The sequence below is a fragment of the Triturus cristatus genome, chromosome 6 (genome assembly GCF_964204655.1).
Source record: "Triturus cristatus chromosome 6, aTriCri1.1, whole genome shotgun sequence".
Lineage (NCBI taxonomy): Eukaryota > Metazoa > Chordata > Amphibia > Caudata > Salamandridae > Triturus > Triturus cristatus.
Genome location: NC_140589.1, coordinates 899,068,500 through 899,084,607, shown reverse-complemented (window position 1 = coordinate 899,084,607; position 16,108 = coordinate 899,068,500). Strand labels below are relative to the sequence as shown.

Sequence of the window (16,108 nt, the reverse complement as noted above, 5' to 3'; positions counted from 1 at the left end):
GAATTTGAAACGTTGATGTTCGTACACGAATGGATAAACCCACCTAGAAAATTATAGCGTATTTCAAAACCATATGACCCCTTACACTCATTGCAACATTTACATTATACTTTTGTTATATAAAAATACAATGTATTCCTTATAATTAGGTTTGATCAGTTGTGGCATCTTGTTCAGGCTGACTTTCTCAAGACAAGGTAGATTTGGAAACTTCCAGATCATTTAATTGCATCAGTGATATATAATGCAAGTTTTGACTAAAAATACCTATTTGGCAGGGCGCTAATACTTGCATAGTTCTGAAATAAGGCGAGTGTTCACCTACTAAAGTAGCTTTATTTTTTCATCCGATATTCTTTTTGTGAAACAGTTTGTCTTCCTAAAACAATTTGCATGGTCAGTGATATGTCAGGTCTGGCATGTTGTATTTAACAAGGTATAAAATTCATGATCGTTTAAAAAGAAAAATCGCTATTTTAAATAGGTGGTGGTCGGGAGACATTTTTAAAGCTCACAAACGAAATATTTCAAAATAAAAGTTGTGGCTGTTGTTTCTTGAAGTAATAGACTGCGTATAAAAGACAATCTATGTGGTGTGAGGACAGCAAATTACCCAATAACAATTATCAGATGTCCGTGAACGCATGTAGTAACCAACACAGTAATAGTAGCCCTCATTTAGCACAATTGCCGATTTGCATAAGTGCCCATCTTTTTCTTTTTTTTAACTGTTGGATACCTTCATGACATTTCTTTGAAGCCTAATACCATTTGGAACCACATGATCCTGATCATTGTGAATAAATTAAGTTTGGTTAGACTTATTCATCCATACGTTTTATATCGCCATTAGAAGACATTAAAATATACTTTAAAATCATAAAACAATATTAAGAGACATATCCATAAAATGAACAAATATCAGACCATAGTTTTCTTAAAGCCTTTCGAAAATATGGTGACTGTTCTTGCTACGCTTACTGAGCTAATTTCAGTTAAAAAACTGACAGCGGCTGCAACTGTGCAAAGTTATTTTGAATAAATAAAGGTTTTAAATACTGTACCGTTAAAAATTTAACGAACCAGGCATAACAACATAATGCCACAAAAAACTCAGGTCTCTGAAAAGAACAGGAGCACTTTGCTAAACCAGTCGCTTCAGTCTCAGTAGGCCGATTTTGTTGAACTCCTAGTCTGAGGAGAAGGAGCTCACTGCATAGGTAGGAGCGGGGAACAAAAGTCAGATTGGATAAAACTCCAAAATTAAACTTTGCTTTGTGTAGATATTGAGAGTTTGCATACAATAACTCATTGACCGGTACACAGATTATGACTGGTGGATTACAAATATTTTTCTTTAAAGACGAGGTTAAATCATGGATGAAAAGGCAAAACAAAAGGGTTGCCCTGACACATCCCTGTTTGTTGAGGGTTTTGTAGCCTGCTTCCCATGTACCCAGGTATTTGTACGAAGCCTAATTAAAAGTTTAAGCAGACCATGTTGGATATTTACCTTGCAAGCGCCCTCCAAAAGAGCCATTGCTCCACTACACCAAACATTAATTTAAAATCAACAAAACATACATACAAACTACCTTGACAAACTGTTTTCTGACAAATGTAATTCAACATAAAATTGTGGTGATTGCCCCTGTCAAAACCCTGCTTGAGCCTTGAGTATCAAGGAATTTGTTGTTTCGTAGTCCTTGACTTCTAGCAACAATATGTAAGCATTTATTTTAGAAGATGAGTCAAACAATGATTTAAGGCGGTACACAGTGGAATAGTTCTGGTCCCTTTTTGAAAAATTGGTGTAATTAAAGAGCAAGTTTTTCCTATTTTCCTAATGTGATTGAAATATGGAGATAGGAAGTTTGGCCATACTTCGAGGCTTTCATATAAACCTTGTTTCAGATCCCATCAGGTCCTGCCACCCTACTTGCATCAATCGCATAGAGAGCCTCCTTAATTTCTTCTGGACTAATCTTTACCCATTCAGGTTCCTTGTCAGACATAATAAAATTTTCAAATCAGTCAACGCAGATGATAGGCCGTTTCATTTGCTTAGAGGTAACTCCCACTGTGAATTTGCAACCTGTGAGGCACAGTGGTGTTTTAGCATTGCGAGGCCATCAGCTTCTAGTTTTCAAAATAACTTTTGGTCCTTGTGGTTGATGGCCTCCTTAATCTTCTACCAGTTAAAAGATGCAGCAGACGTTTTCCTTTAAATCACGTACTTCTCTTTTATCACTGATTTGTATACTTTCTGTGACTGTTCAATTTTCTTAAAGTTCCATGATTGCGTTCCTCCCTAATGTGTCGCTGTTCCCTTCTTAATTCCCTGCAATTTAAACGACAGTCCTAATCAAACCAGTTACTGATGTTTTTATTTAGACCTGCCTTTAATGTTACAGTCTGGTGAAAATGGCGGCAGTTAAGTTCTCATAGTCACAGAGGTTAGTTTCAGGCGTGTCTTTTATCATATGGATGACTGCCTTTATTTTTTTTCGAACGCATGCTCCAATTGAAAAAAAATGTTCTATAGTATATAGAGTTGAGTTGCAGCACTCTATAGCCACAAGACTGTGACATCAAGTTAGTTATTCATATTTGACAGTCCTGTTTATATAGCACAAATCATCTTTGATACATGATAGACCAAACATCAGTTCACTGTGACTTGTGTGTATATTTACTCTGTGGAACACAGGCTGGTCTGTGTTTAGTGGCCATGAAAGCATGAGAGGGTCCTAGCTATCCCAACAGAGATATTTTGCTGCAGTTTCCTTTTCAAGTGTGTTCCATGTGTCCTGCTGGCTAATTGAACGAAACCACTCGCTGTTCCTGGCCCGGAGCATCTGTACTTGCTTGGCTTGGTGAAGCACAAATTATTGGTTGCCTATAGTCAGGGAGTGATCTTTACTGCATTGCTTGGCTTGTGACTAACTCTGAACTGCAGAAACCATCACCATTCAGCAGCTAGAGATACACTTGCAATAATAGCTTGCTGCTTGCGATTTGGGAGCTGTCCTATAAAACTGTGTAAATTGAGTGTTTATGGGAAAGGGCTTTACACCCTGTGCATGCCGGTTTGGTCTGTGAAGTAGGAAACTCCTCCGGTTAAACTACTTTTGGTGACATGCATTGCTGTAATTGGGCTTTGTCCCATTTTTTTAAATTTTCACTGCATTATGCCACATCTGTCGAGGTAAGCTGTTTATTGCAGAAAAAATCAGCCCAAGTACACATAGTTGCAGGTAGTCATAGCTGTTGATTTTTAGCCATTTGTAATATGACTGAAGATGTTACTTGTTTACCAAGATTCTTTTCTTTCTTTTATTTATCAGCAACAACTCAGGTTTGATGGACAACCGCCCACAGTCTCCAGCTTCTGGCAGAACAGCAGTATTTATGAGCCCTACTCCTCCCCCACCTCCGCCCCCTCTACCACCTCCTCCACCACCTCTCCCTTCAACTTTGTCAGCATCTTCACTGAGGTCTACAATGACCTCAACTCCTCCACCCCCAGTTCCTCCACCGCCTCCTCCATTGTCATCTGTATTACAAGCCCCAGCAGTTCCACCTCCCCCAACACCCCTCCAGATTGCTCCTGGGGTCCTTCACCCAGCACCTCCTCCAGTTGCACCCCCTCTGGTACTACCTTCTCCTCCGGTTACCAGAGCTACTCCAGTATGCGAAAATATGCCAGGTCATACACTTCCACAGAGCGAAGTACAAGGGCTTCCACCACCTCCACCACCCCCTCCATTGCCTCCTACTGGCATTCGACCATCTTCTCCTCTTACAGGAACCACTGTTTCTCAGCCTCTGAAATCCATTGTCCCTGGTCCTCATGCCCCATTAATGCCACCATCACCTCCATCCCAGTTTACCCCTGCTTCTGATACGAAGCGCCATCCATCCACTCTGCCTGTTATTAGCGATGCCAGAAGTGTTCTCCTTGAAGCAATACGGAAAGGTAACCACTTTGGAGGTCTACTTATACCTCTTTGGCACTAATGTATTGTTATTTTGCTAGCCCTCTTTTTATGTGAGAAATCTTTTATCCACTCTTTTCTCTAAGGTATTCTCTTGGAATTCTTGTGTATTTTTTGAAAGTGTTGTTCTTCTCTCATACCTCCTTGTTTTAAACAACTAAATGTAAGGTGATTTAGCTAGTTTTGAATGATTGAGGGCTATGTGGCTTTATCTGATAGAGACCTCTAGCTGCAGATTCCTTACATTTGAATTTCCCAGGCGTCAGATTGGATCCTGGACATTTTTCTTAGAGCAATACCCTTGCACGCCGGTAGGTGGCGTCAGTTGGCTCTGCGTGACATTGTAGGCGTTGTCTCCGTTGTTGTGATGTCCACATCATCTATATAGGCACCACCTCGGCGCATTGACGTCAGTTCTTTTCTTTCGGCACCAGCCAGTGCAGATCCGTGGAGAGCTATCATCTGTCACTTTTTGGTAGGCTTTTTTTGACGTATGATCAAACGTTTTTGGTGTGTAGGTTTTCATCATGTCCAACAAGACTTCTGGATTCAAGAAGTGCGGCGCCTGCCACAGCACCATGTCGGTGCCGGACCCCCACTTGGTTTGTCTTTGGTGCCTGGAGCGCGACCACAACTCGAAATTGAGCTCTGACTGCTGGGCCGTGGCTCTGAAAGCTTAGAGGGAACGGTCCCTAAAGATTCTTGCAGCCCGGCACTCGCCACCGTGTCGTTCGCCAGTGGAGAGGAAGGTCCAGGCACCGATCCAGGAGCCCCAAGTCTTCGTCCTCCCACTCGAAGTCTTTGAGTCGGTCAGGTAGGAAGCCCAAGAAACATAAGTCGAAACATGCTTCGACTTCTCCCCATCCATCAGCCGATGCGACAGAGGAGTCGCGGCGTTCTAGGCCTCATTCTTCGAAACCTGTGCCAGGGTCGGCTCCCCTTTTCCAGCCTTCGTGGGAGCTAGAGCGACCCCCGCCCAGCTGAAGGAGTTTTATGATGCTATGTGCCTCATATTTGGGCAGCCTGACCCTGCTGGCACGCCTTTGGGCCCAGGAGGCTCAGAAGGGGCTCCATCGGGTTCCACGCCAGTGGCTCCAGCGCCAATGCCCCCCATGGAGACTGTGATGGATCCGGACAGACACCGGTCATACCTTTGTGACCTTCGCCGGCACTGGTCCCAATGCCGAGACTTTCGGCACCGCCCACGCCCAACGGAGATGCCAGCCTCATTCTTATTCCCAGTGATCCAGAGCCGGATCGACACCTGCCGGGGATGCTAGAACCCTTGGTTTCTGGGTCGTTTCCTCAGCCCTATTCTGGAGGGCTAGGAATGAATGAAGATTGGGAGGGGTTGCTGGACCCTTTAGAAGACAAGCCTTTACCACGACATGGCCTGGTGTGAGGAATTAGATGAGGCTATCGGACAGGATACCTCCCCAGATGCTGGCCTGCTTTCTCCCCCTACTCTGTTTATGTTTATGGGATATATATATATATATATATATATCTATATAAAGCGCATGGCTGCCCGGGGGCTTCCCAGTGCTACAAAGAGGAAGCAAGGTGTGGGGGAAGAGACATTAAGGAAACAACCACATCTTACGTTTTTTCCTGAAACTCCTTTCTTCTTTGGTCAGTCTCAATTTTGTGGTCATTGAGTTCCAGAGCTTTGGGGCAAGGTATGAAAAGGATCTCCTGTCCCATCTTGATCTCTTTATCCTTTAGAGTGTTTATAAGGAAGTCAGATAAGGACCCGAGAGATCTATTGGGGACATACAGGTGACAATAGTCTTTAGCAGGGCTGGACCCCTGTCAAACCTGACCCTGGATTGAATAGGTCCTCTCGCCAGCTGATCCTAGCCTATGGCCCTGATCAGGTGCGTTTTGTCCCAATTCAATTTTAAGCTGGAGTTGGCCATCCATTTTGCTATTTTTTTACAGGCATGGTGCCAGCTGAAGATGATTAGAGTTCAGCTCCTCCGACACCGAGACTACCAATTGTGTGTCATCAGCGTAGGAAACAATAGATAGTCCGAACTCCTGTACGATTTGTGCTGTTTCTACGGAGGAGGGAGCATCATACTCTGTGGTGGTGTGAGGGGCACCTGAGGTCCTGACCCTTGAGTTTCCTTCTTTGGCAATCAATACGAACATCTTGACGGAGGTCCTGCAGCCTGCTGTCTTCTCACCGTAACCCTTGCTGCCTTTCAGAGAGGCCTTAACTAATGTCCGACTGATTTCCTACTGATCTCCAAGCCTGCCACCGGCTCCTGTGAATAGGACAATTGCCCGCTGCCGTCACCCTGCACTGGGTGACCCAAATTTCCTCACCAACCACCCTACCTCCGAGAGCTTGGTGGTACAAGCCTCTACCTCCCAAGGCGTATTCCCTTCTGGACCTCCGGATAGGGAATTCAAGGAGCTGGATATTTGGGGTAAGAAAATGTTATCTTCCTCCAGCCTTGCACTACGGTCTGTGAACACCTCATGCTTATTGGGGCAATACTTCCACACTCAGTGGGAATCATTTGCGCAAGTGCTGGCACTGGTCCCGGAGGAGGCCCGGGCCATCCTCTCCCAAGCAGTGTCAGACGGGAGAGATGCAGCAAAGTTCGCCATCCGTTGTAGGCTTGACGCAACCGACTCACTAGGCAGAGCAATTTCAACGACGGTGGCTGTTAGATGCCATGCCTGGTTGAGGACTTCTGGCTTTTTGGTGGATGACCAGGCCTCTCTCAAGGACATGTCATTGATGGCACCCATCTCTTTGGGGACAAGGCAGACATGGCGCTGGAGCGCTTTAAGTACTCACAGGCTAAGGAAAATTCTTAGGGCCTCTCAGTTGCCACTCAACCCCAGTCTGTCTTTCTCCCCTTTCGTGTCTACGGAAGGGGCATTCAGTTACGCCAGCCATGCCCCAGCTGCAGAACCGCGCAAGATAAGCAACCTCTGTGCGACCTGGACGTGGCTCGCCCGCCAGCCCCATGGGGAGAGGGTTCCGGCCCTAGAAGTTGGCTACTTTCTGATCCCTAAGAAGGAAAAGGGCCTGCACCCTATCCTAGATCTGGGAGCTCTCAACTATTTCTTCAAATAGGAAAAGTTCTAGATGCTCACTCTAGCTTAGGTCTTGTCTGCCCTGGATGCAGGAGACTGGATGGTACCGTTGGACTTGCAGGACGCCTATTTTCACCTGCCCATTCGCGCTACCTGCGGTTTACGGTAGTCCATGAGCACTTTCGGTTAACTGTGCTCTCCTTTGGCCTTACCAGCGTCCCTCAGGTGTTCACCAATATGATGGCGGTAGTCGCAGCTCATCTGCGCAGATCAGCGGTGGCACTCTTTCCCTATCTCGAACACTGTCTGTTGAAGGCGAGCTCGCTCCAGGTGGTTGTCTCCTACCTCCAGACTATGGCGAGCCTTCCGCACTCACTGAGGTTCTTTAGCAGTTTTAGAAAGTCTTACTTAACTCCCTCTCAGATGCTCCTTTTCAATGGAACTGTTCTGGATATGGTGCAGTTTCAGGCCTGTCCTCATGAACGGCGAGTCCAGGATATTCCGTCTATGATACAGATATTTCATCCTCTAGCCTGGATTTTGGTGAGAATGACTCTGAGGCTGCTGGGCTTCATGGCCTCCTGCATCCTGCTAGTAACACATGCTAGATGGCATATGTGGGCTCTGCAGTGGGACTTGAAGTTCCAGTGGACGCAGCATCAGGGGAATCTCTCCAATATGGTCCAGATCTCGAAAATAACTTCACAGGACCTGCAGTGGTGCCTAACAGACTACAATTGGGTCAGAGGCATACCCCTCTAACTTCTCCAACAACCAGACCACACAGTAGTGACAAATGCGTCACTCTTGGGGTGGGGTGGCCAACTGGGAGAAGTGGAGATCAGAGGACTCTGGCCTCTGGTCGAATCCAGAGTCCACATCAACTTGTTTGAGCGCCAAGCGATTCGCATGGCATTGAAAGCCTCTCTTCCTTCAAATAAGGGAAAGCTGGTTCAACTGTTCACGGACAACACCACCGCCATCATGTGGTACTGCAGCAAACAGAGCAGGGTGGGTTCGTGGACCCTTTGTCAAAAGGCCCTGCGTCTCTGGATGTGGCTGGAACAGCAGGCATTTAGTGGATAAACACCTGTCGGGTTCTCTGAACGCCAGGGCAGATGAACTCAGCCGTCGATGTCCAGCGGATCTCGAATGGCATCTCCATCTGGAAGTGGCGCAAGGTCTCTTTCAGCAGTGGGGAGAGCCTTGGTTAGATCTGTTCGCTTCCAATGAGAACACACAATGTCAGCAGTTTTGCGCACTGGAGTTTCCAAGGCGGCACTCGCTCAGCTACGCTTTTCATCTTGCATGGAGTTCAGGCCTTCTGTATGCCTTTCTGCCAATACCACTCCTGTCCAGAGTGCTCAAGAAGATCAGGAGTGACTGGGCCTAAGTCATTCTTGTGGCTCCATACTGGGCACGGAGAGTCTGGTAGCCCGAGCTTCTTCAACTGAGCATCGATCATCCAATCAAACTGCCCCTTCGGGAGGATCTTCGCTCACAGCAGCAGGGGAGGGTCCTCCACCCAAACCTGTTAACTCTACGCCTTCTTGCGTGGAGATTGAGCGGTGGCAGTTGACAGCATTCAACCTTCCTCCTGACGTCTGTAATTACTGTAATGAAGCCAGGGGTCCCTTTACCAAGACTGTGTACTCCTGCCAGTCGCAAAAATTTGTAAAATACTGTACAGAAAGATCTATTGATCCTCTTTCTGCTTCCATCTCTCAAGTCCTTCTCTTTATTGTGACCGTACCCAGCAGGGCTCTGCTCTAGGCACTCTCATAGGGTACATTTTGGCCCTGTCTGCCTTCTTGAGGCTGCCAGACCAACCCTCCTTATTTAAATGTCTTATTGTAAATAGATTTCTTAACAGGCTTGTGCATATGTTTCCACCTAGCCTTTCATCTTGCCTCAGTGGGACTTAAATTTGGTTCTCACCTTCCTGATGTGTGCTCTGTTCATACCTCTGCACAACTGCCCCCCCCAAACTGGCTGCTTGCCATGAATGCAGACTTTCTTGTGGCAATAACCTCTGACAGGAGGGTGAGCAGATTGCAGGTCCAGTCATCCAAGCCTCCTTACCTGACCATTATCCCTAATAAGTTCGTGGACCTCTTTTTTTACTGAAAGTTGTAACACTATTCCACTTGGGGCACTTGGTCACCTTGTCCATTTTCTACGCTCTTCCTCACCCTTCTAAAGAAGTGAAGGGACTCCACCGTCTGGACCCAAAAAGAGTATTGTCATTCTACCTTGACCGCACTAAAGAGTTCAAGGTGAACAACCAACTCTTTGTTGGATCAAAGAAAGGTTGTGCGGTGCAGAAGAAGACTATCTCTTGATGGGGAGTCCTCTGCATCAAAATTTGCTGCAGTCTGGCCAAGAAGCAGCCTCCTGAAGGCTTAAGGGCTTTATCCACCAGAGCGAAGGCTGCTACCACGGCGTTGGAACATGGTGGTCCATTCCTTGACATTTGTCAGGCAGCAACGTGGGCATCCCTGCTCACGTTTACCAAACACTACTGCCTGGACAGTCTAGTCCAAAGGGACCGCCTTTTTGGCCACTCTGTTCTGCAGTACTTCCTGGACTAACTTGTCCGCAGTTCCTCCTCGGGGGATGGTATTGCTTGGGTATCTATTCAAAGGTAAGGAATCTGCGGCTAGATGTCTCTAGCAGATGGACAAGTTACTTAATTTCGGTAATGCCTTATCTAGTACAGACATGATCTAGCTCCAGATTCCTTACCTACCCACCCATCCTCCCCGCACTGCAGACAGGTTTTTAGGGTCAGGGCTGACCCTCTTTTAGGGACCTAGTTGTTCTGAAACATTCTAATGTCAGTGTAATTCATGCCTCTGCTCCTCTGGCGTGGAAAGTCATGAAAAGTAACTGACGTCAGCATGCTGAGATGGTGCCTATATAGGTGATGCGTACGTCACAGCGGTGGAGACCATGCTGGCGACACAACGCGGATCTGACCGACACCACCTACTGGCACGCAAGGGTATTGCTCTAAGAAAAATCTTCCTGATCCAGTCTGATGCCTGGGAAATTCAAAGGTAAGGAATCTGCAGTGATATCATGTCTCTGCCTGATAAGGCATTACTGAAGGTAAGTAACTTGTCCTTTTGTGACCTTAATGATACCAAGCAGAGTGATAGTTTGCATAGATATTAGCATGGAACACATATACACACCCACTGCATAGTTAATAATATCAGTGAACGTAGACATGAGAACACAACACTCATAAATGTTTTAGAAAATTAAAATGAGTATACGAGCCATATATTGCTGTCCTCTATAGTCCATTGTGTATTTTTCCCCTATCTTCTCATTCATTGAACAGTATCTCTACCTGTTTAACTCAAGTGTAAGTTATGACAATCTCCTACTTTGCTCTACCTTGTAAGTGATAGACTTTCGTTCATCTTCAGGGAGTAGCTCTACCCAGTGGGTTGAATACTGCTATCGATTTTTTTCATATTCTGCAATAGCCAATCTCTGCCTGAATTTCTTCCATTTGCTACCCTGCTTCTGCCTACGAATGATAAAAAAAGGCAGAAAGCTTGTGGTTTGCTGCATTGTCCATGAATCACAGCAAGTTTGCCAGCCTGCCCATCCCGTGACACTTTGTGGCCTGTTTTTTCCACTTTTTTATATTCTACTAGTAATGCTGGTTTTGTTGTTTTTTGTGTCTGTGATCTGCTTTGTAAGTGAACCTAAAAAAATAAATTCTTCCTATTCCACTGATAATATTTGCACACTACTACTGGTACCCACCTAATCATGGATTCTAGTTCTTTTGCAGGCACATGCTCGACAAGGAAAATACCACCTCCTCTGTTGAAAATATGCCATTGGTTTCTTAGTTCTTGCGCATCTCCAAGAAGATTACCATATTATTCCATATTCCACACCAGGTTTTTTTCTACATACCATTGTAATCTAGACTTTAAGTCTAATTGGTAAGCAATGTGAATCAGGACTACAAGGGGATCCGATCTCTTTTGCAAATGTGTTACTACCCCAATTTGGGAGTCTATACCTTTTCAATAGTTTGCGACCAGAATTCCTGTTGGAAACCATTGATACATTGTTACAGATTTGCAGTTCGCAGTCCATAACACACACCTTTTCCAAACTACAAATCGGTAACCATGCCCAATCCCATTTTAGTTGTCAGTTAAAGTTTAACAACTCCTAAAATGGGATTTCACTGGAAACAAATATTTTACAGCCACAAATGCTCATATCTTGGAAATTGGAGCATTTGGAAACTGCAAAATCAGTTAGTATCTGCGGCCCATAATTCTGTTTCCATGCAGTGTACATATGATCATGGAAGACAATTCTTGTTTCTCTGCATTTGCCTGAAGCATGCTGAATAGTCACATATCCCCACATTACGACTGTTGTGCTGTGTGGTCAAGTAGAATAATATGAGAGCTCGTCTGTCTCTCTATTCTTGCGCTTGAGTGCCTTTAAGTCACGACAGCTGCATTGTTCACATTGGTTCTTGTACTCTAGATCACTTGCAACCCAAAAGTCGATCACCTATAATTGTTAAGAGAAGAACAGGACTCTTAACCCTCTTTGTTTACGTGCAGAATCATAGTGGAATGACAGGTCCAAAGCTGTGCAGGTAATGTTAGGAGAGTGGAAGTGAGACACATCACACCACAGTAACGTTTAACCTTCAATAAGTGTATTTATCATAATGGAGAAAGGACTGTAAGCATGGGTAGGGGTGCAGGGAGGGGATATGTGTTGTGGGCGAGCAAAGGTGCTAAATTGGGACCTTGGTTTTTCTATGTGCTTAATGGTTCTGTCAATAGTGCTAACCCGCTGATCTAACCTATTCTTCTCCTGACTGTGTGTGAATGGTTGTTTTTTTCTACAGCACTTTGTTTCTCCCATCCGTATTGTAGTAAACATCCATGGTCATGGCACCACAAACCTCCACTTAAACCTTTTTCACACAGAGTGGGGTATAGAAGCTGAATGTGGAGAGGCAGCTAAGCCTGGGTGCTCAAGGACGGGCTTCTTTGCTCTTCTTCAGGGATAGATGATATTTCAAAAGTCTCAAGTATGTGACTCACTTAGGCCTTCAGAAGAAGAGGCACTGGGGAGATATACAGCAACAATCATGAATCATGACAAAACAGGTAGCTCCTCACGAGGGCATGTCCACAGGCTGCTCTGGGAGGGGGTATTTGAGTGTGATGATTTGGGCAGTCATAGTGGTGATGATAACTTTTTTGCTTCTCCCGGCTCATCCTCTCGCTTTCAGTTGACCCCACCACGACGAAGTCCAACTTCCACAACTGCATGAGAAACATCCCCATCTGGATGAAAAACAGCTGCCTATAGTTCAGCACAGACACAACTGAAGTGTTGTTTTTTGGCCTCCACACCTGTCCCTGGAACGACACCTGGTGGCCATTGAAACTCATACCCACCCCCACACCGAAAGACCACGCTCGCAACCTTAGCTTTATCCTCAACAGCGAGCTCTCCATGAAACGACAGGTCAACGATGTCTCCTCAGCCTGCTTGTACTCTGTCCGCATGCTCCACACAATCTACAAATGGCTCCCCATCAGCACCAGTAAAACAGTGACGCAGGCCCTCATCACCAGCTGCCTGGACTACACCAACATGCTCTATGCATGCACCGCCAGCGAACTCATGAGAATACTCCAGAGGATTCAGAACGCAGCAGCCAGACTGATCCTCAACCTGCCTTAAAGAACCCACATCAACCAGCACCTGAGAGACCTCCAATGGCTCCCGATCCCGGAAAAATTCAAGTTCAAAGTACTGACCCACGCCTACAAAGCCCTCCACGACCAAGGACCGACGTAACTGAACCACCACCTGAACTTCCACAAACCATCCGGAGACCTCCGCTCTGCCCACCTCACCCCCGCAGAGACACCACGTATCCGCCGCTGCCACACTGAGGGACGATCCTTAACCTACCTCACTGCCAAGACCTGGAACGCCCCTCCCACCCACCTCTGAACATCACCCTCACTGACAGACTTCAGGAAGAAACTCAAGACCTGACTCTTCAACTGAAACCCACAACACAGCACCTAGAGACCCTCACGGGTGATAAGTCGCACTTTACAAGTAGTGTTGGATCGATTGATCATGTAATGACATTTTATGGGTCATGATGAAGTTGCTGTGGGATTTTACTATTTGATTCATATCACAAGTTTGAGAAGTTGTTCTTTGCTTGACCAGAGGTGTTAGTGTTTTGCTGGCGACGCTTAGCCAACTGTTTGGCTACAATGCCATGTTGTGAGTGGCAGTCTTTTATGTATTCTGACTCTCGATGGATTGCGTCACATGTTGTCAAGCTTCTGTCACTTTTTCGTATACTGTGACGTCATATGAGATTGCATACAATTCTTGCTCTTTGCTGAAATCTTTTTTTGTTACTAGCCTCATTATATACATCTTACTGTCCCATGTAAGAAAGAAATACCATATGATTTGGACTATTTATTTGTGTTTAATTTGTCAGCCACATAATATTTTGTTATTTTGCTTTTCAGGTATTCAGCTCCGCAAGGTAGAAGAGCAGCGCGAGCAAGAAGCCAAACATGAGCGCATTGAAAATGACGTGGCTACCATCCTGTCTCGCCGCATCGCTGTGGAATACAGTGATTCCGAAGATGATTCAGAGTTCGACGAGGTGGAATGGCTGGAATGAAGTGAACCCATCGGTGTACTGTGCAGAATTTGAATGCTGATGTCCATTGTAGTACTTGTTTGAATCTGTTCGGCCATTTTTAGTGTGTTGTATTTCTACTGATACACTACAAAAATAATCCACATTTTTTTATACTTCTCTGTTTACAAGACGTTAGCTCAACTGAAATACTAAACATGTTAATGGTGGTTTTTACATGCATATTTCCCTTGGGAGAGTATACTTTTTGTTCAAAGAGACCACTAAGTATTACGCATGGGAAACTATTGGTAGTGTAAACAACCATCTTTTTTTGGTTTGTTGCTCAACATATCTTACTTGTGCACTTTTATTTTTAGGATAATGAAGGCAACTGCGGTTAGAATTCCAAGAGCAGCGCTCTCTACTTATTTAAGCTGATTCCGTTTTTGATAATATTTTATTGACATTAAACCTGGCTGTCAGATATCACTGCCCAATTTAAATCTATGTCAGGAGAGTGCATATGGGAGGAGATTCAGGACTTCTGAATGCATGCACACACTTGCATCTCACGCCCAATTTCCCATTGTTGTGAGTTGAAAATGTTCAGCCATCTCAGTTTGGAGTGGTAAATTTCAAATTTTGAAGCACATGTATGGGCTCGGCCACCAGGGTGAGAAGTGCGTGATTGAGTGGGACTCATCAACACCCCCCCTGCTGTCTTGGTATGTGCCCTGAGATCTCCTCCAATTTTCCTACACTTTTCTCTTTTCCCACCTCCTGTGTACAGCTTACTCAGTCACAGAACCTGCCACTCCTGTGCTGCCTGAAGACTGCACTGCACGTTTTCTCTTATAGCAGCACCATCATGGGGCGGGGTGCTGTACGGGAGACAATGTTGCTCAGTGGCAAAGTTACTTACTGTGGAACCAAAAGCGTTGGTTTCATTCCCAGCTTCACACTCTGCGATCCAGGGCAAAGCTCTTCATGTCCCTGTGGTTTGATTTCCTTGTCTTCCAAAATTTTGACAGCGCTCGGAAGTGCTTTAGTTTACATTGTGCTCTACACTAGAAAATGAATGCTTTAATCTTGACCCACATTTCGATGTTGCAGAAGTACCATGAAGGCATTTGCACTGCAATATTGCACTTGAAATGGTTGTTGGTTGACCTTCGTTGGAAACGTGTGGTCATTTTCGCCTTTTGTGCAGCCGTTAAGGATTTTGTAAAACACTAAATTAATTTCAAATGAGGTAGCTTTGCACCAATCCACGTCACACCAGCCCTTGTCCCCTTTTCACCCTATCTCCAATCATATACTCCTAATGTATATATTCTACACCGCGTCTGACCAAAGTTGCTCCCTGAGATTTTACATTATTACACTTTGAATTCCATCCTTACTTTTCAGTGATTGTTGCTCTGAGTGGGTGGACAACGTGTTTTAATTGTTTTTGCCTTTTTTAAAAAGAATATTGATAATGGCCTTATTTTTGAATGTCGTTTGTTTTTTCTTCCAAGTACATATTGTGAGGTACTAGTTTGCCTGCAGTACAGTAGTTGCAAATAATTCAAATCCATGTGGAAACTTCTGACTTAAACAAGCTGTGTAACTTATGAAACTGTTAGAAATAACAGTTTGATTTAATAAAATCTTAATTTTAAATGTGTCTCAAATTTGTGCTTGATTTTTTTACAGCCATACTCTTGTGTCGCTGATTTCATATAATTCCAACAAATGTGTACATTTTAAGGCTGGATCCAAATCCTAGAAGCATTGGATCATCTGACCTTTTGTAGAGTGTGATCCAGATATAAAGGTATGCTTGTCAGTACTTTGACCCTTAGCAAATTTATTGTGAATCCTGTTATGCTATTAGGCTATTCTGTTATTGCTATGGACTATCCGCTTTCTGATGAATTTCCACCTGGTTCCGGGGTTGCCATTGCAAGCAAGAGTGCGACCCTCCTTGTGATGTGTTCGGGGCGTTGCACTTTGGTGCCCCTGTTAGTTGTCTGCATCATATTCATCAAACTGTGGATGTATGATTTTGGTGTTTATAGGGTTGGACCGGTAGGCTTTCCTGTTGTTGCTTGTTCATTGTCCAGGTCAGTAAACAGAAACACACAACCCTGCAAAAGCGCTGGGGACTTGGGAGGTCTAGCGAGTGGACTTCATACATTTTTATTGAAAGGTGAGCACTTTGCAGACTATATTGGTCCTCATGGCAATAGCCTAATTGTTCCTTATTAGTTGTTCAAAAGAAATATGAACTGCTCACCCTTTACTTAATACTTTCATTACTGATTTGTTCCATCCATGTTTCTTTTAGTACATATAATGTCAAATGCATTCTTTCAAGATGCTA

General features: G+C 44.8%; 1 protein-coding gene across 2 annotated transcripts in view; it reads left to right on the top strand.

The window, feature by feature from the left end:
• WASF1 (WASP family member 1) overlaps positions 1-15,409 on the top strand; it is a 365,875-nt gene extending 350,466 nt beyond the window's left edge. For both annotated transcript variants that reach the window (XM_085611549.1, XM_085611550.1), the window contains 2 exons: positions 3,348-3,979; positions 13,622-15,409. In XM_085611549.1, coding sequence (XP_085467675.1) covers positions 3,348-3,979; positions 13,622-13,779 — 790 coding nt within the window. In that variant the 3' untranslated portion in view covers positions 13,780-15,409. The remainder of the gene's footprint in view (positions 1-3,347; positions 3,980-13,621) is intronic.
• The last annotated feature ends 699 nt before the right edge of the window (positions 15,410-16,108 follow it).